Source organism: Onychostoma macrolepis, chromosome 14 (genome assembly GCF_012432095.1).
Source record: "Onychostoma macrolepis isolate SWU-2019 chromosome 14, ASM1243209v1, whole genome shotgun sequence".
Classification (NCBI taxonomy): domain Eukaryota; kingdom Metazoa; phylum Chordata; class Actinopteri; order Cypriniformes; family Cyprinidae; genus Onychostoma; species Onychostoma macrolepis.
In genome coordinates, this window is record NC_081168.1 from 7,606,733 (window position 1) to 7,628,714 (window position 21,982).

At 38.7% G+C, this 21,982-nt stretch overlaps 2 protein-coding genes across 4 annotated transcripts; one reads left to right on the plus strand and one right to left on the minus strand.

Annotated features, from left to right (window-relative positions):
- Window positions 1–1,013: 1,013 nt before the first annotated feature.
- Window positions 1,014–6,277, plus strand: cfl1 (cofilin 1). The gene is made up of 4 exons (XM_058797444.1): window positions 1,014–1,172; window positions 4,114–4,412; window positions 4,590–4,666; window positions 5,310–6,277. The coding sequence occupies exons 1-4, from the start codon at window positions 1,170–1,172 to the stop codon at window positions 5,426–5,428; spliced, it is 498 nt and encodes a 165-aa protein (XP_058653427.1). The 5' UTR covers window positions 1,014–1,169; the 3' UTR covers window positions 5,429–6,277.
- prss23 (serine protease 23) lies at window positions 5,808–20,238 on the minus strand. 3 transcript variants are annotated; one of them, XM_058797442.1, is made up of 3 exons: window positions 11,908–12,128; window positions 11,765–11,818; window positions 5,808–10,083 (listed from the first exon to the last, which is right to left on the minus strand). In XM_058797442.1, exon 3 carries the CDS (start codon window positions 10,069–10,071, stop codon window positions 8,941–8,943), a length of 1,131 nt encoding a protein of 376 aa, XP_058653425.1. In that variant the 5' UTR covers window positions 10,072–10,083; window positions 11,765–11,818; window positions 11,908–12,128; the 3' UTR covers window positions 5,808–8,940. The 3 variants fall into 3 exon arrangements, with proteins under 3 accessions (XP_058653425.1, XP_058653426.1, XP_058653424.1); XM_058797443.1 differs by lacking the exons at window positions 11,765–11,818; window positions 11,908–12,128 and adding an exon at window positions 20,196–20,238; XM_058797441.1 differs by lacking the exon at window positions 11,765–11,818 and having other exon boundaries at window positions 11,852–12,128.
- Between the last annotated feature and the right edge of the window lie 1,744 nt (window positions 20,239–21,982).

Below are 21,982 nucleotides of genomic sequence, written 5' to 3' on the forward strand. Positions count from 1 at the left end.
GAGTCGCGAGCCGCCCGATGTGCGCGGCTTCGGCTGAAGCGCGCTCACGACTGTCACCATTTGCTTCCTTATTTGGAAGCGAGTTAAGCGAACCTTAAAAAGGGGCAGAGACAAACACAAAGGGTTAGGCTCAGACCGCAGCGTGCCCTGCGAGCCGCTAACGAATATTGCAATCAGTGTGGTGCGTGTTTCGGTGCAGAATTTAGTAGTATAACACCTTTCATGTCACTTTACCATGTATGGGGCAGAAGACTCTAAAGGTCTAAATGTTCAGTATGTAAAATATTGGTTGTAGTATTTAAATATTTAATTAAAATTTCGACTATAATAATATATTTATATATTATAAAGGACATTTAATGAATAATATATATAATATATAAATATATAATTATTTTAAGAGTACATTAAAAATGTCAAGTGTTTATAGTCAATTATATATAATAATTTAATTAATATAATTATATATATATATATATATATATATATATATATATATATATATATAGTTATTTCCTAGTTATATATTTTTAAATAAATTCTTAATAATTGTTTTTAAATAAATTATTTAAATACACATAACCTTATATAAATGCTTTTCAACGACCATAAGTTTGTGCCAGTGTACTACTAACAACAGTGAATATATTTGTGACCCAGGACCACAAAACCAGACATAAGGGTCAATTTTTCTAAAATAAGCTGAATAAATAAGCTTTCCATTTGGCCGACATACAACTATTTGAAAATCTGGAATCTGAGGATGCAAAAAAAATTAAAATATTGAGAAAATCACCTTCAAAGCTGTTCAAATGAAGTCCTTAGCAATGCATAAATTAAGTTTTGATATATTTACGGTATGAAATATCTTCATGGAACATGATCTTTACTTAATATCCTAATGATATTGGCATAAAAGAAAAATTTATCATTTTGACCCAAACGACTTACGGTCACATTTAATATGCCCAAGTGCGTTTGTATAGAGCCCAGAACTCCAGTTCCCATAACACCCCAACAAGCGCGTGACATGTACGCGCGTTCCCGTCGCTGCACGTCCACGCGCAAAAGGGCGCGCCCGAGTCTTGTATCAAGTGCGCGAGAGCGAAGGACTGCATCACAGCTCATTCAATTCCCATCCAGACGCCGACTAGTAAAGATACACAACCATGGTACGTCTACATTTAAACAATACTATTACAATTTACAGCTAGTTTCAGCGTGTTTGAAGAGTTTACTGGCTAGGTTGTGTGCTTTGTTAGATTTTAATGTGAATAAATAACCTGTGAATCAAATCTGTCAGTTAACCCCTAACGTTATGCCGACTAATAGCTGCAGGCTATGATAAGTGCCGTGAATGTTAAGAAACCGCAAACCGGTTTTCCTTGGTTCTCTTGGCAACGTTGTTTAACCATATTTATTAACAAACACGATTATTCTCGCGGTTCTCGATGGTTTGACGGTGCGAGGCCTTCCGCTGCTCGGATGTGATGAGATTGGCAAAAACGAGACCCAAAAACAACTGGCGCCATTTCCCCGCTCAGCCTCCTTTATTTCCGTGAGTCCAGGCCCAGGAAAGGCCTCGCTGCCTTTCATCACACACTACCTACAGGCCCCATCGCTGCACATACGATCACATCGCACGGGAAAATTAGGAAAGGCTGTGAATAAACCGTTAGCCGCGTGTGTGTTTAACTGCGTTTTTCGCCGGCCAGATGAAGCGCTTTCACGACTCTGTCCTTTGTCTGAGCACGGCCATCCGTCAAAAAACACCATCGCTCGCATTTGCCGCACCGGCGGGGCTGCGGACGTGTGTAAAAACGTAGATTATTCCCTTTCAAGACCGAATCCTCGCGTGCATGTAGTGCGCTTTTCGTCTTTAGAACGCGGTAATTTTGCGGATATTTGGAACGCATGCACGAACACTGCAATCGTGGCCCCACCCTAATTCTTGATGCACAGATGGTGTTGGTTTATTTCTTTGACCAAAAAAAGAAAGCTCGACTGGGAACGTGTATTTGGTCGATTGCAATTGGCTTTCAAGCGAAACAAATACAAAAATACTTGAGCTGAGCGGAAGGAAACCGAGTTTAAAATCCGTTACTTGTGCATTTGCGTATCATCAAGCAGCGTGTGCACGACTACACTCTTCCTGGTTGGAAGCAACTTTGATGAACCGTCGCGTAACTGACGTTTAATCATCGCTCGACGAGTTTATCTTCGTAATTGCTGTTTGCATTTTTGTCTTTTGTAATAAGCGCATGACGCTTCTCTTGCACGTGACGTGCAGTATTTATGGGTGTTTGAAAGAAGGTGCTTTGCTCCCTATTTAGTGTTTCAGCCGTCGCTGCTGCTCTTGTCGACTTGTGTATGTAGACATAAAAAAAAAATACTTGTGAAATTGAGGGGAAATGGTGTTCATGCCGCGTGGAGGCTGAAGGAAATGCCGGTTCCGGTGCAACCAGTCTCGGTCGCGAGGACAATATGCGACGTCATAGGCCACAAGCGACGTCAAAAGTCTCTTTTTGTGAGAGTCATGTGACCAAAGCCTTATACAAGAGTTTCTTTTTTTTTCTTTAACGTATAAGCTCTTCATTTGAGGACCTACGACGACACATTTCCTGTATCACAAACGCTTGCTCGTTTCTCACTCTGTGGTTTCACTTCTCAGTGAAGGTGGATGATTTACCAGCAGCATTAGTGTCCTTGTACTTAAACTTTGGACTTTATTTTGCACTTTAATATTTTATGGCACTAGATGAGGGTGTGAATGCCTTGTTTTCTTGCAGAAGATCTAGAATTTGCATTTACTCTTTTAAAACAAATGGCTGAAATATTTAATTTAAAAAAAAAAACTGCATTATAAAGAAACGGTTATGTATTGCCTAACACTTTTTTTTGTTTTTTTTTAGCCAAAACACAGATCCTATGATTATAAAGACTGGAAAAGTTGTGGTAGTTCATTGGTCAAAAGGTGTGGGAATCCTAATTCTCCTTTGGGCCTTCAGTGCCCTATTTTTTTTTTTCCATTATTTGTGAGCGTGTTACGTAATGAGGCATCTTAACACTTTCCTTTCATTCACACCTTAAGCAAACCTGGTTACACCCATTATACGTGCGTTTCCTATAAGTGGGCCATTTAAGCATCTTTCCCGCAAGGCTCCTTGTGTCCACCTTTTTTTTCCACATGTGCTCATATGCTATTCAGAAGCTGGATCGGTGCTAGAGAACTCAAGGTTCAGGTTTCTAGCCTTTTTAAAGGCGTTCCTCATTGCTCACAGTATAATCTTAAGAACTGAAATGTTGAATGTCTGGTTATGGCATTGCAGCGTGAGTCACTGATCCATGTTTCTAATGGAAATCAGAGGACCTGAGTAGGTTTATGGGAATGGTATGACTGAGGCCATTTTGATTTTTCACAGAAGAATCATTGTTTCGTGATCTGAAGCTGTGTACCAGCTTTGTATGACGTGACTTATAGCATTTACATCTATTGAGTAATTTTAGACGTATTTGATGCTCCTGTTTTAAATCAGACTATCAGTGCAAATCTCATCAGCTCTTATGAGGAAGTGGCCAGCCTTCCCTTAGTTCAGATATGTTCGAGTATATCTGAGCTGTCATGTGACTGGGTAAGAATAGTGCCTTGTTCAAATCCGCCTTTTTTTTTTTTTCCTTTCCTTAAACCTACTATTTAGGGTCTTTTTCTGGGAATAAAAACCAAATCCCTGCAATGTTTTTTGTTTTTTCACCCAGATTGATATTTAAGTTCTTTTGTCTTGAGTCTCATTCCACTTCCCTCGAAGTGTGCGGTCCTGCTTCTCCTATGTCAGGGTTTTTTTTGTTTTGTTTTTTTTAGACACTTACTGCCATCTTACGTGGCAAAAACCTGCCGGCCTAGTAGTTTGGATTCAGCCGAACGAGGTCCAGTTTTGTCTAGAGGGCAGCCAGTTTAACTAGACCAGACAAAGGCGTTTGTTTTAAAAATCCAGTTCGTTCTGACTTTGCACCCACACATTCACGCATCCTTGCTCATCAGCTCACTCACTTCCCTCCATTCAATCGGGCCCTCCATGCGACCTTATCCTGTGTGTGTGTGTTTGTTTATCGCAGGCCTCCGGAGTTACAGTGGATGAGAATGTGTTGACGATCTTCAATGACATGAAGGTGCGCAAGGCTCATGCCAACGAGGAAGAGAGGAGCAAGAGGAAGAAGGCCGTTCTCTTCTGCCTGAGTGAGGACAAGAAGCATATCATCATGGAGGAGGGCAGTGAGATCCTGCAGGGAGATGAAGGAGATCCCTACCTTAAGTTTGTCAAGATGCTTCCTCCTAATGACTGTCGCTACGCTCTCTACGATGCCACGTATGAGACTAAAGAGACCAAGAAAGAGGACCTGGTCTTCATTTTCTGGTAAGTCTTAAGAGCGTTCCTTTAGTTGCTGTTCTTGGTGATCTACCTTCCTGAAGGTCTTCATCAGCTGTTTGATCAGGTTTAGAGCTGAGCTTTGCTGGAAGGTACATCTCCAGGAACAGTATCGGGTGCCACTGATATAAACAGATGATCTGATCTCCTGTTGTTGTTGCACAGGGCCCCAGAAAGTGCCCCACTCAAAAGCAAGATGATCTACGCCAGCTCCAAGGACGCAATCAAGAAGAAGTTCACAGGTAATGCTAAAAAATGTAAACATAATAAATTGCACGTATAATTTAAATTTTATAAAAACAACTCACTCAACTCTCTACTTGTATATAAATGATGAATTATGGTTAATAAATCTAAAACCATAAAATGTATTTTCATTTCAAACTTTCGTTTGGTTATGCTCGATATGCTAAAATATCTACAACTGAAAAAGACTCCTTTAACAAAATCTATAGAAAAAACAACGGTAACGCTTTAGAATAGGGAACACTTATTCGCTGTTAACTTAGACTGTTCCCTCAATAAATTCCTAATTTGCTGATTATTAATAGTTAGTATAGTAGTTAAGTTTAGGTATTGGGTAAAAATGTCATGTAGAATAAGGCATTAATATGTGCTTAATTAGTACCAATAAATGGCTAATTTTCTAGTAATATGCATGCTAATAAGCAACTAGTTAAGAGACCCTAAAAAAGTGTTACCAAAACAACAAATGCACAACAGTTTATAATGGAAAATAAATTTAAATTAACTATAATAGTAGCTGAATAATACTACAATAAGTTTAGAAATGTGAACTGGTTACACGTGCAATATTTTAAGTGTATAATAAATTATGTAATTGTGAAATCTGTGAGTAACCTTTTGTTCTCTCTTGTTTCACAGGCATCAAGCACGAGTGGCAAGTGAACGGTTTAGAAGATATCAAGGACCGAAAGACCCTTGCTGAGAAGCTCGGGGGAGCATCAGTTGTGTCTCTGGAGGGCAAGCCTCTGTGCGATTGAGGCTGACACATTTCAGGGGTTAGCTGTTCATTCCGACGTGGGTGGGGCAGATGGGCCAGCACGACTGTTTGTGGGCCACGGGGTGGGTTAATGCGGGTGGGGAGGGTTGGGCGAAAGTGACAGTTTTCAAACTCCACACATGACGAAAGATGTAGGCTGTCATTCCAGTTCACACATACAATGATCAAAAACATAAGAGAAAAAAAAAGATCTTTAAAAGACAAAACCAAGGATGATGATAATAAAAACAAAGTAATATAACTGTAAATGTGTACTGGCAGGTTTTCGTTCTTTCTGGGTTCCATTAGATTGTTGAAAGGAAAGAGTGAGACAGCAGTCGTTAAAATTCAGCTATACAACATACTGTTTGTTCTTAAGATTTAATTTTTTTTTTTTTTTTTTTTTTTTTTTGCGCCAAACGTCTAGTTAATTTTTTCTAAGTATGCATGTGTTGTTGAAGACTAGGTGTAGTACAAAATTTACTCCAAAATCACATGACATTGTCGGACCATTCTGGGAACACAATTTACTCTCCCTTTCCCTATTTTTTTTTTTATTTTGAGCTCACAAATAGTTTTATTGATTCCATCTGATTTAAACATTTCCAAATGTAATTCAAAACTATGGCACTGGTGTCAAGAAATTGTACACATTCCTTCTACCTGTAAAATCTGGGACCTAGTGGATGAGCGGTCTGTTGATGAATTGGATTGAGTGGATTGATGGACACGTATTAAGTTTAGATGGAGCGATATATTTGGGCAGCCTGTGTACAGAGCTTTGAAGGATATTGGTCGGTGGATGTTTTGTATCGTCTCCTTATCTCTAATAAAAAAAGCACTAAACAACTCTGCTGTGTTACAACTGGTTTGTTTCTTCATGTTTGGCAGGTCCTCTGTGCGAGGGCTGATATATTTTGCTTTGCCCCAAGGTGAACCTAATTTTGCTCTTAGAATACACATCAGTCTTTTATATTGGTCTAAAGATATTTGCTTACATTTGTGTGTGGATATTCTGCATTTGTTGCTGTTTTATCAGTGTTCAGCATGATTTATGCACTGAAATAATGTGATCGTTTGCAAAATTCATAAAGTTTCAAATGGATCCAAACAAAGACTCTGATTGCTTTCTCATCCTCCCTATGGATTTGATGGGTGGCTGTGTTAGGACACAACTGTAAATATAATATTGTCACTGCCCTGTGATAAATTAGTTCAGTAGACTACAAGCTAATAATAATAAAAGCTGTTTATATATTAAACTACATTTGATACAAATATAATTATGATTTAAAGGTAATGGCATCAAAACAGTTGAATGTCAACTACATTATAAGCAGTAAATAAAAATGCAGTTCCATTAAAACAAACTGTTCGAGTAAATTCAATGCCATATAGATAAAACTTAAATGGGCAGATGCATGTAAGGTCTATACACTGATGCACGATTAATAACGTACCCCTGTACCAGTATTCACTTCATGGAAGTACGTAGAGAGTTAATGAAGTAGTATTCAACCAAGAAATGATATACATTAACGTTTATTTCAGTAAATGGGAATACTGTGAACCGGCTTGATTGACCAATGAATAAATGAAGTGTGTTACGCTAGACGATTTGTTCTTTTAAAAAATAGTTACTGGACAATTTGTCAAATATTAAAGCACTGAGCTACTGCAATACTACTGAATAACGTCAGCATAATCGCTACTGACTGAACCTAAGGACTGCTGCTGCTCAGCCATGTTGTGAAAAACTCTATGAAGATGTCAACCACAGGAGGGCAGTAGAGATTCATTTCAAGACCCCGCTGGAAAAGAGAAGCTTCCACCTTCCTGTGCCGAACTCTTCACAGCGTATTTCAGTATTTTTGAGATTATGAATTAAACCATAAGCTATCAGTAGCTACTGCAACACTGAATCAGCATATTATAAATAAACTACAAATAACACGAGCCCAAAGCGTTAACTGTACCGTGAAGAAAACCTTTTTTTTATATATGCATTTACCAGCAGAGGGTACCAGTGTTGCATTTTACGTACAGACACCAAAATTGTATTTACCCTTTTCTTTCTATCATTTTTTCCTTTCTTTAAAAAAAAAAAAAAAAAAGAATAATACTGGAAACATGCTGTTGCATGTTTCCAGAATCATATCTAATGTTACCACTAACTTCTTTAGAAAATACAAAAGTCCTCATTAAGAGCCTACATGATCTAACATTGTAATGAAAAAGACAGCAAAAACAACAGACATATTTAGGTTTATTAAAATAAAAGCTTTTAAAAAATAGAATTATAATCAACATTTACCCCACAACCTTTCTCTTAGTTTTTGTCCAGTTTTTATATTAATCCAACATATAACTATAGGGAAAATTATATCTCAACATGTAATGTTATCAATATGAGGTCTTCATCTGTCTTGGAAATGAGTGTATAACTGCAGAACATAGTGCCAGATGTATTACATTAACAAACAAACTGAAGATTTTGAATCCATGCTTTAACCCAGGTGAAAAACAAGTGCACTTCCATAATGTACTTAAAGTGCTCTATTGTACACTTGAGTATACTAGTGTATGAAAGATGGGTTCAAGTGTACTACAAGTGGTAACTACATTTTTTAAATGCAGAGATAGTATGTTAAAAGTGCATTTTATATTCATGGTGTCTCAAAATAGCACAGTTGAGTAGAGTACACTTAGATGCTCTTAAGTTTATCTTAAGAAGTACTTAAGAATCATTTTTAGTATATTAAGTACAAAATTAGTGCGCGAAAATAGAGCACTTTAAGTACATTATGGAAGTGTACTTGTTTTTCACCTGGGAAATATATATACTTTAAAACTCTGTTTTACAAACTGTCTCAATTTAACACCCATACTACATCTCACAGTCATTGATTTTTATGTTATTGTGGTAATCATAAATCAGAAAACATAGAAACCGTAAGCTTAGCAGACCAAACAGATGTGCAGGGATGAATAGGCGACAAAGCATAAGCCCTTTTGCGTCTACTTTTAGTCACCAAATAAACTGTGTATGTTAATCTAGCGTTAACCAAACCCCAAGTGATGAGATGAGAAGAAAACCTGTCTCCATCCCAAATCTACTTTCTAAAAGTGCAAAGAACAGACTGAAGCATCTACAATGTGTAATCTGAACAAAGCAAGGCTGTAGAAAGAATCATATAACTGAGATCAGATGTCTACTTAACATTGGCAAAGACTTGACGAGATAAATCTACTGTGTTGCAGGACTCCGTCTAAGTCTAAATCTATGCGTAACATTGTCAGTATAGTGAGCAAAAGCTAAAGATAGTGGTTAAACAAAGTTCCAGCTCAGCCCATATGAGTGATCAAAGTCTGTGGGTATCGATCTACTAGCCATGGACCTCCTTTCGTCAGTAGCCACACCCGTAAAAGGACTGTAAAGTGCAGTTTTCAACATCAGGCACGTCATATTTTGTCCTCTGATTTGATATTGTCCCATTCCTCTACGTCATATTTTCAGTCCTGACTGCAGTCCACCTTATTTCCATGAACCCAGTAACAAATCTGAGCGAACTTCAGCGGAGTGAATCGAACAGCCACGTTGTAGTCGCGATTCTCACCATTGATTTCCAGCCACTGGTGGCCCGAGAAGATCCCAATGACCTTGCGCTCCCAACGCTCTAATGTTTCGTCCCACACACGTCCGTAAACACCAGAGCCGCTCGCTCCAGGGCGGGCGTCACAGTGCTGGTAGATCAAATCGTTGGACTCGTCCTCCACAGGACAAAAGCGGTACACCAGCTCCCCAGGCCGGTCGCTGTCAAATCCAGAGAAGTGGATGCGTTTACCAGCCAAACTGTCTGAGGAGGGTGCCACAGCCAGCCGCATGAAGGGACGCCGGTGAGGCCAACGCAACTCTAGAAGTGCATAGTCAAAATCCATGCTGACGTCTTGAGGGCCTTGAATCCAGCCTTTAGGAACCCGTGTGCGTTTAACTCTCACCCAGCGCACCAAGGGTTTCTTCACGGGAGCCTGACCCGGCTTTGTACCGTTAACAGACGGAGGGATTAGAAAGCCCACCCTGAGTTTCCTCGCTCCCTTGACGTAATCCTTCCCATCATGCACGCAGTGGGCCGCGGTCAGGACATGCTGCTGTGACACCAGAACTCCAGTGCAGCCGGTGGAGATGCGGACGGCGGTGGAGAACGGGTAGTCCAGAAGGAAGTGGTCACCGCGGATGTTAAAGCGTCCGTCTGAACCGTAGATCTGGCGCTTTAGCCGCTTATGCCTGGGAGTGGTTACTTTGGGTCGTCTGACGGGAAGTTCAGTGTCGTTTTCTTCCAGGTCAACAGTGGTTAAAGTTCGCGAGCCATCTGCATAAAGAGTTTCAAAGGCTAGGTGCTCCTTATCGGTGTCTTCTCCTTTGTGGAAGCAGCTCTGGTTGCAGTGGGTAGTGAGGTCCAGCTGAGCTTTGGCGCTGAAGCGGGAGCGGGACAGCGGCAGGGTGGCGTGAGGTATCAGCGAGGGCAGGTGGGCATGGGACTGATGGTGAGGTTCTCTCACTGAAACCGAGCTGGGCAGGAGAAGTAGGAACAGCAGGCCAATACAGCAAGGATGGGCCAGACCCAATCTCCGGTTAGGCACCATGGCTTATGCAACCTAAATGCAAATATAAAAATATATGCAAGCATGAAATAAAACTCAAGATCCTCCATTTTGCAGATATAAGGCTAAAGAAATTTAATGCTGAGCTTTCACTCCTAAAATGAGGTTCTTTATTGGCTTTTATGGTTCCATGCAGAACCTTTAACAAAAGGTACTTTTTCAGATTATTAACATTTTTCACACTAAAGGCTGGAATACACTTCATGACACAATTTTCAAACACTAGGCATAATACATTTTTGTCTTTGCAAATGGTTACGGAGAAAAACACGCTTCAAGTTTTTCTGAACACAACAAATTTACACAGAAGCATGTGCCTTTTTTCTAGAAACATGATTACATGACAAATCATTCACTGCGTCCCAATACTTCCATACTACATTGTATGTGACAAACAGTTTGCTAAGAGTAGTATTAGAAAAACAGTACTTCTACAGAGTCTCTGGAGTATGAATTCAGCGAACACTTGAAGCCACAAGAGAGGAGTTGTGAAGCAACGCAACTAAAGCTAGTAGGTTACGTGACAGTCACAACATGACAGATGTAGTATGTCCCAATTTCATTCATGCTATATATATTCATACCACATAGAATATACTTTTCAATGATTCTGAAGTAAGTTAACTAAATGTAGTACCTACTTTACAGCTTGTGATTTTGGATGAAAGCATTGTTCTAAAATTTACTCGAAACTTCAAACATGTTTCAGAGATCCTCCAAATGGATGGATTCTGAAGCTAAAATTCAAAGTGAAATCTGTCAACAAGTTTGCAGGCTGGTTTTGACTTTCGATAACTAGCATCGAAAGTACATTGGGGTAAAAATGTGGGCAAAAATTGTATAGAATACTTTGGAAAGAACATACTGAAGGATTCTTTCAGGAACCCAAAATGGTTCTTCTATGGCATCGCTGCGAAAACTTACTTTTGGAACATTCATTTTTTAAGAGTTTTAATGACATGATTAGCCATCTATAGAGAAGTGCAGTGCATTTTGGTCAATATGCTCAAAAAAAAGACAAACAATTAAAGAAAATGAAAATGAAAGAATCTGTTTAATAATACCAGTGGTTTTGGACATCACACTTACACACTGTGCATTGGTCTGTAAAAAAAGTTTGTTTACCAACTTCTGTCCTATATTATAACCATTATTCATTTTATGATTGCCAAATTTAAGTTACAGTCTGGGAAAAAAGTATCAATGCACGACGCACATAATAGTCTATAGACATAGACATAATACAAATTACTTGAGTAGTGCTAATATAAAGGGACATTATCATCTGCTCCATTCATCATGGACACCCATGTGTGACACCTGGGGAATTCCCTGGACACAACCTGTTTCCCACAACATCCCTTTGTGCTGAAACCCCCAATCTAGTCTTTTTTGTTGTCTTTCACATCATGAATGAATGTCCAACCAACCCTACCCACGCCTTGCGCTGTTGTTAAACTCAAGGAAAACAAACTCTGTTTACCTACCTCACTTTCCCATTGCGCCTGTACAAACCAACAACTGCAATACACTTGCGCAAAAGACAGCTAGGTATTCCAAATCGACACAAAATGAGCATTTTATAATGGGAAAACTGCTTTAAATGAATTGTAGTTTTTATAACTTATAATATTTGGAGGCATTGCAATTAAAACGAGAGTTTAATAATACGTACAGCCAACAAGAGCAGCAGTGTTTGACCCGTGCGCCACAGCTTTACGCACACTCTCTGTGACAAAGAAATAATACAGTTAATACATACTTAACTTCAAGCTGTGTTAATAATGACCAAGGCGAGTTTAAATCCAAATCACAGACTCTTCTCCTTGAAGTTCACCGGGTATCCCAGTCTCCAAGTTTACTCCCATCTCCACTTGTGCTGGAGTGCGCGACAGGTCCGCCAAAAACATACACAATCCTTTTAACGCCTAGTCTTTTTTCAAATACTGATTCTTTTCAACGGCCCTTATTTCATCACATCAGACAGCACATTTGCCCTCCTTGAATGGTGTAGTGCAAAACTGAGGTCGTGCAAGCCCAATAACCAAGGCATAATGCTGCGCCTCCCCGCGTGGTCCTAGTGCCGCCGCCGCCGCCGCAGGGATAAAGGCAAAGATGGTGCGTCCAAAAGCAACATCTATGTGTGAACAGATACTTCGTCAGTACTGCACTTCCTTCTGCTCTCAGTCGTAATTCTTTAAATGTGATGACAAGCATGTCTGCTAAAAGACGCTATTCTGGGCATGCCTTGGCACACATTAAAATATTCTTTCAGGTGTTATTAAGCTGTCTATCAAACGTAGGCCAGAGTCATGGCAAGCATGTCTTGAGGATACACATTCCTTCTCGCTTCAGTTAAATTACACTACATGTACTACGCCACTCAAAGTGTGTTTTAGGTAACTCTTATCATGTATTGCTTATTGTGACTCCTTAAAGCTACCTATAGGTGTAACTAATCTTACCTGTTATGGGTTAAAGGGGTTAAAATGACTGATTGTTACAGGGTTGGTCTTATAGCAGGACACATTCCAGAAATACTTGGGTGTGTTGCAGTCGTGATGGCATCTTGAGCCATATAGTGCAAGCTTGAATATAACCTTCTGACCTTGATCTTCCTCAAGCACTCGCACCACAAGCCCTAACCTGCACAAAACACTCTGGAAAGCTCTCGGTCAAAAGACTGCCATTTCTAACATGCATTGCACAAAACAAGGAGCCTTAATGCCTAAAATACACAGCTTTAGACAGTCTCCAACAATGTGTGTGTGTGTTTAGGCAAAAGGGGAAAAAAAAGTTTCAATTGCCTTTGTTGCTCAATTGCATAACAAAAAGCGTATCAAATCATATCACTTTTGCTCAACTAAACAAGCCATACAATCATGTGCCAAAGTATGCTAGCTTTCAGCCTCAGAGTAAAAAAGATAATTGTGAGATAAAATTTGAAAAAAGAAAAAGTTACAATGTGAGATATACAGTCAAAATGATGAGATTCAAAGTCAAATTTCAAGAAATAAAGGCACAATTGGGAGATTTTTTATTTTGAGGCTTTCAGTTCATATTAGTGTATTACTATATCTGCTTCATTTACAATACAAGAGAATTTTTCCACAATACCCCGGGGCTGTTCACTCAACCTGCGGTTTTGCACCAGGATAAGGAATGTTTGAAGTCTTGTAGGGGTTCTGGAAATCTGTAAATGTCTAATACCGTAGCAAAACACTGTTCGTTGATGGTATCATGTACTACATTGAGTGTCACAGTGGGTGAGCGAGATTCTGTTGACGTGTGCTGGCACCGACACGCGGTTCACATTGTCTGTTTCCTGCCCCCTTTCTCCAGGTTTTCTTTCAGACACTTCCAGACATATATCTTATTTAACATCACAAGCCACCAGAGACTGAAGTGGATATCATTCTAGCTGACAAGCCACTGATATTTGCTATGCTCTTTCACGGTTAGCGATAAGGGGTTAGGACATTGGAAATGCAGCCTAAAGCTCATTCACTCGACAGGAATCTGCTACCTTGGACAATCCCCAGATCTCTTTACAGTGGGACTCTTGTTCTTGACCTGTCCTGGCTTCATGCCTCGTGGAGGGAGGTGGGGCCGTGAGGAGGGGCCTTTGAAAGTGTGTCCATTCCTCCAAAGCTGATCTTTTATCACCTCCAGCTCCAGCTCAAGTCCTGTGCTGCTGTGTCCTTTTCTCTATTCAGCAGGCCGTCTATTTTCAGAACAACTGATTCTTGTCTTCTCTTCTTTAGAGTTTTTTTTAGACAAACAGAAAAGCCTTTTCAACAGCAGCACTGGATAATTTGCAGTAGGAGAAACTTTGATGCTCCATGTTAATGGAAAAGGGAATTTCTTCCACTGAAGGATGCAAAACAAGTCAACAAAGAGGACATTGGGTTTCCTTTACAGACATACAGTGGGGGAAAAAATTATTTAATCCCCTGCTCATATTGTATGTTTTCCCTTTGACAAAGAAATGATCAGTTTATAATTTTAATGGTAGGTTTATTTGAACAGTGAGAGACAGAATAATAAAAAAATGCATTTCAAAAAAGTTATAAATTGATTTGCATTTTAATGAATCAAATAAGTATTTGACATCTTCGCAAAACATGACTTAGTACTTGGTGGCAAAACCCTTGTTGGCAATCACAGAGGTCAGATGTTTCTTGTAGTTGGCCGCCAGGTTTGCACACATCTCAGGAGGATTTTGTCCCACTTTTCTTTGCAGATCCTCTCCAAGTCATTAAGGTTTCGAGGCTGACGTTTGGCAACTCGAACCTTCAGCTCCCTCCACAGATTTTCTATGGGATTAAGGTCTGGAGACTGACTAGGCCACTCCAGGACCTTAATGTGCTTCTTCTTGAGCCACTCCTTTGTTGCCTTGGCCGTGTGTTTTGGGTCATTGTCATGCTGGAATAACCATTCATGACCCATTTTCAATGCCCTGGCTGGCTTCAATGTCCTGGCCCTGACGGTACATGGCCCCGTCCATCGTCGCTTTGATCCGGTGCAGTTGTCCTCTCCCCTTAGCAGAAAAACACCCCCAAAGCATAATGTTTCTACCTCCATGTTTGACGTGGGGATGGTGTTCTTGGGGTCATAGGCAGCATTCCTCCTCCTCTAAACACGGCGAGTTGAGTTGATGCCAAAGAGCTGGATTTTGGTCTCATCAGACCACAACACTTTCACCCAGTTCTCCTCTGAATCATTGGCAAACTTCAGATGGGCTGTACATGTGGTTTCTTGAGCAGGGGGACCTTGCGGGTGCTGCAGGATTTCAGTCCTTCACGGCGTAGTGTGTTACCAATAGTTTTCTTGGTGACTATGGTCCCAGCTGCCTTGAGATCATTGACAAGATCCTCCCGTGTAGTTCTGGGCTGATTCCTCACCGTTCTCATGATCACTGAAACTCCACGAGGTGAGATCTTGCATGGAGCCCCAGTCCGAGGGAGATTGACAGTTATTTTGTGTATCTTCCATTTGCGAATAATCGCACCAACTGTTGTCTCCTTCTCACAAAGCTGCTTGGCGATGGTCTTGTAGCCCATTCCAGCCTACAATCTTGTCCCTGACATCCTTGGACAGCTCTTTGGTCTTGGCCATGGTGGAGAGTTTGGAATCTGATTGATTGATTGCTTCTGTGGACAGATGTCTTTTATACAGTTTATACACTCCCTTTAAGAGTGTGCTCCTAATCTCAGCTCCTTACCTGTATAAAAGACACCTGGGAGCCAGAAATCTTGCTGATTGATAGGGGATCAAATACTTCTTTGACATTAAAATGCAAATCAATTTATAACTTTTTTGAAATGTGTTTTTCTTAATTTTTTGTTGTTATTGTGTCTCTCACTGTTCAAATAAACCTACCATTAAAATGATACACTGATCATTTCTTTGTTAGTGGGCAAATGCACAAAATCAGCAGGCGATCAAATATTTTTTTCCCCCACTGTATACAGCTGTTATGATATAATGCTTCAGTTCAAAGCCACCAAAGCATATCTTAAAGCAGGATATTGTGGCATTTCTGAGTTAGTGCCGTTGTGGACTGAGTCTGACATACCTTAAAATTTCTGTTAAAATGCTCAAGTCACCAAGTAGAAATTAAAGTGAAGCGGACTAAAAACAACACATATATATTAAGTAGGTTTGGGAACCAAGAACCAGTTATATTATAATAATACAGTAACTGAATGATTTGCGTGACAGTTCATTTCCAGCAGATCAAGACTGCATCAAAATAGTCTAAAAGTGTCTCCTGTTTTACTACTCAGCGTGAAATGCACAATAGGACAAGTGAAGTCTGACACAGGGCCAGTTAAGTCTGCAATGCAGAGGTGGCACAGAATCTGTATCTGAAGTGGTATTTAGATGCATTTACACAGACTCTTTAATGCAGGACATGAATGCATTTAACCTGCAGTTACAATAATGTTTTGATGATTTAAAAAACCATTGAATGCTGATATTTGAAATGATTTGGGGGGAAAAAAGGAAAATATACTTTAGTAGGTGGCGGCGGCAAATTAGGAACTTGTGTCTAAAATATAAGTCACATAATATTAACTTCTTGTTTATTGAACAGTTCATCAAATCAATATCACATTTGCAATCATGCTGATATTTGGAAAAAAAACATCACTCTTCATATGATATTAATTATATCAGTTGATATGAATATGAAAAACATGAAAGTTGTATGGGGTAATTTTTGCCCCCTTATCTTGAATTTTGGGGTAATTGTAATGTATTTTAATAGACTAAACCACGCAGTGAAAGCGTGAACTCTAAACGTGCTTGTGCAGTCTAACCTGCATCAAGTTAGGTTACACTCTCTGGGTGTGTTTTTGTTTGGTTTTTGCGATATACTCGATAATGTCAAATCACACAGCAACAATTACGATATATCTCGCACCTCTGAAGCTGATTTCTGAGCTAATGATGATCATTTTTAGCCAAAACATACAGGGATTTCAGGGAATTTAGAAAAACTTTTATGAGCTGCTTATTTTAGTCAATAAAACACTGTCTGATTTCCGAGCAAAAGACACTTTTTGGTGAATCACAAACACTCATCTATCAATCAATTGGAGTAGATTCTCAATTTGAACAATAATGTCTAACTCCATGAACCAAGAAATGATGCATGATTTATGGCCAATGAGCCCCAATTAGTGTATTTATTGACACACTGTTAATATACCAATGTATATTGAAAGATAAAGACAAAAATAAAGGAATTAATATACCACCTATTTTTGTTCTTTTATTTTCCTGAAATTTACTGCTGAAAAAAAAACACAGAACTGTTAAGTCATCACAGTTGGAACCAGAATCATTCAGTTCTTTATGATTCCCATCTCAATTATAAGTGATTCACAGATAATGTGTATGGGGGACAACCGATAGCAGACTTTTTGTCTTGAACTGTAAGCTGAGAAGCCACAATAGCTTGAAGAGTATTCAATAACAGTCCTTTTTGAGGGGCCATGCTTTCTTCTCTGCGAAGGAATAAAGAGCCAGACCTATTCGGTGGCACTCTATTAAATGCACTGTGAATGTATGTATGATGTCTTACATACATAGGTGTGGTTTAGTTACATACATAGGTGTGGTTTAGTGCACAGCTTCCAATCTTTTATAGGGTGTAGTACAGAAGTCCCATTTTCTCCTAACCCTTAATTCCCATTAAACTGAGGCTCAGTGTACAGTAGCCATCCAAGCAAATAAGTATTGTTAACAAGATCAGAGACTCCCTCTGTTCTCTTTAATCCATTAATTGACTTTTGGTTCGACCCAGTGATTTGGACTCACAACAGCGGAAAAAGCTTTTCATAACAATAGTCATTGTACTTGACTTGCTTTCACAGCATACTGCCAATCAGACTCCAATATGGGGAAAAATGACACATAATGTGTGCATGGACTATTTCTTCAACAAGAAAAATTAATTTAAAAAAAATTTAAATATTTTTTACAAACATGCAAGAAAGTTTCTCACTTACAACGAGATAATAAAACTACATATATGATTACAAAATGGCAAAAATTCTAAAAATATACACTAAAAATGTTTGGTGTTAGCTTAGAAACTGATAGTAAATTTCACTAATAATTACAAAGAAATGGCATGTAACACTGAACTAAACAAGAACTCTGTAGATGAGTACTCTGATCATCTTTACTTACAACTTAATAATTTTTTTACAGTAGGACTAAGAATTTCACTTAAGCAGTTATGGATATAGAAATGCAGCGCCTCCATTAACCATATGAGATCAGACCTATGAACCTAAACAATATACCTTTTTTTTAGGGTATTTGCAGGATTTTTAAAAACAAATTTAAGACTTTTTAAGACCTGCACAAACAATGTAGGGCAATGTCAATGGTAACACAGGCCTATTAAACCATAATATTGTTTGTTTGATAAAACTTCACATTTCAGACTTTAAATAATTTTTAAGAAAAGAGATGTCAAATTTATCAATTATTATAATAATGTAATAATATAATAATATATCCACCCTATTTTTCGAACACAAAAGTAAGCCGTTTTCTGTGAATGTGCAAGACTTCCAGGTCATTAGCTGCTGTTGGGAAATAACGAGAAGAATAACAAAAAGCAGTAAACGGTAAAACTGTTTGCACTAGTCTGTTCATAATTAAGATAATACATTAAAATAATATGGCAAGACACAAGTTTGCAAAATCAAGCTGCAAAAAAAGCCTTTTGTACAGCTAAAAATGACTGGAAGTGGATTTAATATAGCACCCACTCTTACGGAATAATAAGGTGGATTTAATATAAACATATCTTAGTGTCTTAATTGTTTAGATTTATTTTTAAATGCTTGTATTAGCTTCTTGTTGATCCACCAGTTCACATTTACAACTGTGTGTTTGCTGCATGAGACTCAAAATTTGCATTGGTCTGAACAAAAACAGCAGAAGGGGTTATTGAAAATGCAAATTCATTCACTTTCGGAACTGCAGAAATATAGCGGCTTCCTCAGAAACGGCTGTACACAAAGCAGCACAACACCTGACTTTGAAACATGCAGTGCTCGTATATATTCAACGAAATCATAGCCTTTGTTACGCTATATCGCAATTCTTGTCTTTCAGTCCCCAAATTTAACACCTCTTGAAATCATAATTAAGACACTGTTGTACCATTTAAAACTTTTTATGGCCTTAAAATTGATATGAACTGAACTGAATTTAAGACTTTTTAAGGACACCCTGTTTTTTGCTCTTCCATCATGTCTTTTTGATCATCCATCTTTTTTAATTGCACCTCATCAATGTGTCAAACACCAAACGAGGTCCTCGACTGTCCTTTGTGTCTTAATGTTCCCTGTTCCCCTTCAATGAATCTGACTTCTCCTCTCCCACAACACAGCTGTCCACCTTGACTCTGACCACTACTGTGCTACACAGCTTCTTCTTTCGTCTCCTCTAACCTCTTCTGACAAACTCTATCTCTCGCTCTCTCATTCTGTCCTCCCCCTCCTCATCTCTCAGGCTTGTTCTCCCCAGGAGCTCCAGAGGGGTATAAAGGCAGCTCTACTTCCCCACAGTATGAGCTCATTCCCAACTTGGCAGCTTGGAGGAGTGAGCGGAAAATCGACACAAAAACACATCATTTGCAAAAACAAGTCGAAGAATGCATAACAAAATATTCTTATCGCAAAAACATTTATAAGGAGCATGTAACTGGCTCCAAGCACCGGGTTGCTCTGTTTTGCTGAAATAAAACATTATTAATAAAGGACTTTTCCTAATCCTTGAACAACTTTGTAATGATAAGATGGAATTAATTTTTGGTCATTAGAAAAGTAATTTAATAGTTACTGTTATAGGCCGTGTGCTAAGATGAGATCCAGAGTCCTAACTAAATGTTTAAAAACTGAGAATGACTTTTCATGATTTGATTAATTTATCCATTTAGGAACAAAAACACGGAAAGAGAAACACTGTGACATCCACTGTGCTCACATGGTGGAAATGAAGGCATTATTACCATACTGGAAAATGATTGTTCTCATGGTGAGATATGAAGCCAAGAATAAGAAACATGTTGCTGAACCAACCTGCTGTCTGCAGCAGAAATGTCTTACTTCTTGCAATCTTACATAAATGTTTCTTTTTCCCATTACAGTAGCTGTGGAACAAAAAACACATTTCACCCACCACTTAAAGCAATGGTTCACTCGAAAATGAACATTTTGTCATCATTTAATCTCCTCTGTGTCATTCCATCCTGTATTAAGAAATATATTACACAGACTGTACAATCTTCTCTTTTCCACAAAATAAAAAATAAAAGTGAAAAATGATATTTAAAAAAAAGCACCTTTAAAAGTATTTAAAAAGTGGTTCAGATGACTTGTACATTATATTCCAAGTCAAAGCATACTTTGAAAAATGTCTCCTTGTTTTGGCCATTTCTTTCACTCTTTTTTTGCATGGTTTGAAATTATATACAAGTAAATGATCATTTCTGATTTTCATGTTCATTCACTGACAACCTGTCCATCCACTGAACATCTCAAATGTAATTTCCAGTAAAGTATATTCAAACTTACCAAATATACACTAGGCAACTGTTTTGTCCACTATCAAGCATACCTGAAAACAAACAAACACATGATTATTGAAGATGGGTAAAAGCGATTTCTGCTAAACATTAAGCTTGATCTACGTCTGAGAGGAGTTAAGTAATTGATTTGGTCATGTTGGAGATTCCCAGCAGTCTTCTGCCTGTGAATAGTCATAATGTCAGGACTGGCAGACGGAGACAGCTGTAGAGAGTCTGATGTGACTGCTTTGCAGATGTTACCACAGACACACTCCAACACTCATCTGGACGCCTGACCTCGTGAAAGGACTCCCATAGTAATGGCCACTTTAAAGTGCTCCACGTCAGCCCTGCACGACTGCGTGCTGTTTTCAAGGCATTCCGAACAAGAACATTTATATACGCCATAAATATTGCACTGAAACACTGAAAGGTTTTATATCAGCACAGTGAGCTGATTGGAGAAAGGGCTTCCCAAACAGCTGAGCAAATAGAAAATTCTGCCGTAATCATGGCAGATTAATGCACATATTTTGGATAATAGTCCTCCACTTTAGAGCTTTGGGTTCATTTATGGTTCAGACTATGAGAAGGAGAGTGAGGGAGGATTATGGGAGAAAGGGAAACAGAGAAAGAAAGAATATAAATGAATCTCAGTCTGTCGTTCTCTAAGCCAGTTTCAGTTCACTCAGATGCCCAGAGCAATATCTAAAGAAGACATAATTCAGTCGCACAGAACTGAACTAAAAGAAATGTATGAAATGACACTCCCACGTGGAATAAAATGCCTGTATTAAATATCATCTTCATGTGTTAAATATTAAACCAAATGAAAGGTTTTTAGTGAACTTCTCACATACAGAGTCTTCTGCTTTCCTGACCACATACCTTGAACTGATAACACACCGAAAAGCAATCAGTTGGCCTTACTGCTTTAACACTGAGCTATTGTGGCCATGTGGGGGAAGAGAGCAGAAATCAAGCTGTCTAAACCTGTGTTCAGTTATGACAGACAAACGACCGCAGAAAAAACACAAGTTGAAAAACAGAGAAAAATCAGCTCAGAGGCTCTCTATAAACAATCCCAAATATTTACGGTGGACCTCACGGTGAACCGCTTAGCACCGCTTCTTTGGCTCTCACATGTGTATTTGCTCTGTAAGCACAGGTGATTATCAAACACTGACTGCCAGGATCACTGATGTTCACCCAAAAATAAATATTTTGTCATTATTTACTCATGTTGTTCTGAACTTTAATTTATTATAATTCTTTTTATTTACTTTTTTTAAGATTATGAGGAAAAAATGATTAAAATTTCCTTACATCATGTGGTTTCAGAAATCATACAGCACAAGTTGGTGAATCTATTTATTTATTTAGGCATGTTGGTTATCATGAATTACTTTTTAAAACTTTTTTTTTTTATTCCACATTAAAACAGCATATGGAAGCTATAGTTTCTGCCACATAATAAACTTTTAAAAAGCAATTGTTACATTTTTCTTTTTAACTCTTAGAAGAATTTATGATTTTTTATGAGTTCATTAGTTAGATTAGTTATAAATTCGAAGGTCTGCAAATAATGACCAACGTTTCATTTTTGGGTGAACTATCCCTTTAAGTAAATGCTGAATTCTCTTTCCCTTTAAAGAGAGTTTGCTATTCAACTCAGCTGAATAGCAAAGAGGGTTGTGCTGGGATTTGATAAGAATGACAATAGTAATTTACACACCAACCATGACAACTGGGAGTGACCGGAGGAGCAGGCTGAAGGCCTCTTGAGGCAGCAGA

What these genes read in the sequence shown, in the direction of transcription:
- cfl1 (XM_058797444.1), top strand. An exon ending in GACCTGGTCTTCATTTTCTG is followed by an intron (nt 4,413 to 4,589) that starts GTAAGTCTTAAG and finishes GTTGTTGCACAG; the next exon opens with GGCCCCAGAAAGTGCCCCAC. An exon ending in AATCAAGAAGAAGTTCACAG is followed by an intron (nt 4,667 to 5,309) that starts GTAATGCTAAAA and finishes CTTGTTTCACAG; the next exon opens with GCATCAAGCACGAGTGGCAA.
- prss23 (XM_058797443.1), bottom strand. Translation starts at nt 10,071, where the DNA reads ATGGTGCCTAACCGGAGATTGGGTCTGGCCCATCCTTGCTGTATTGGC.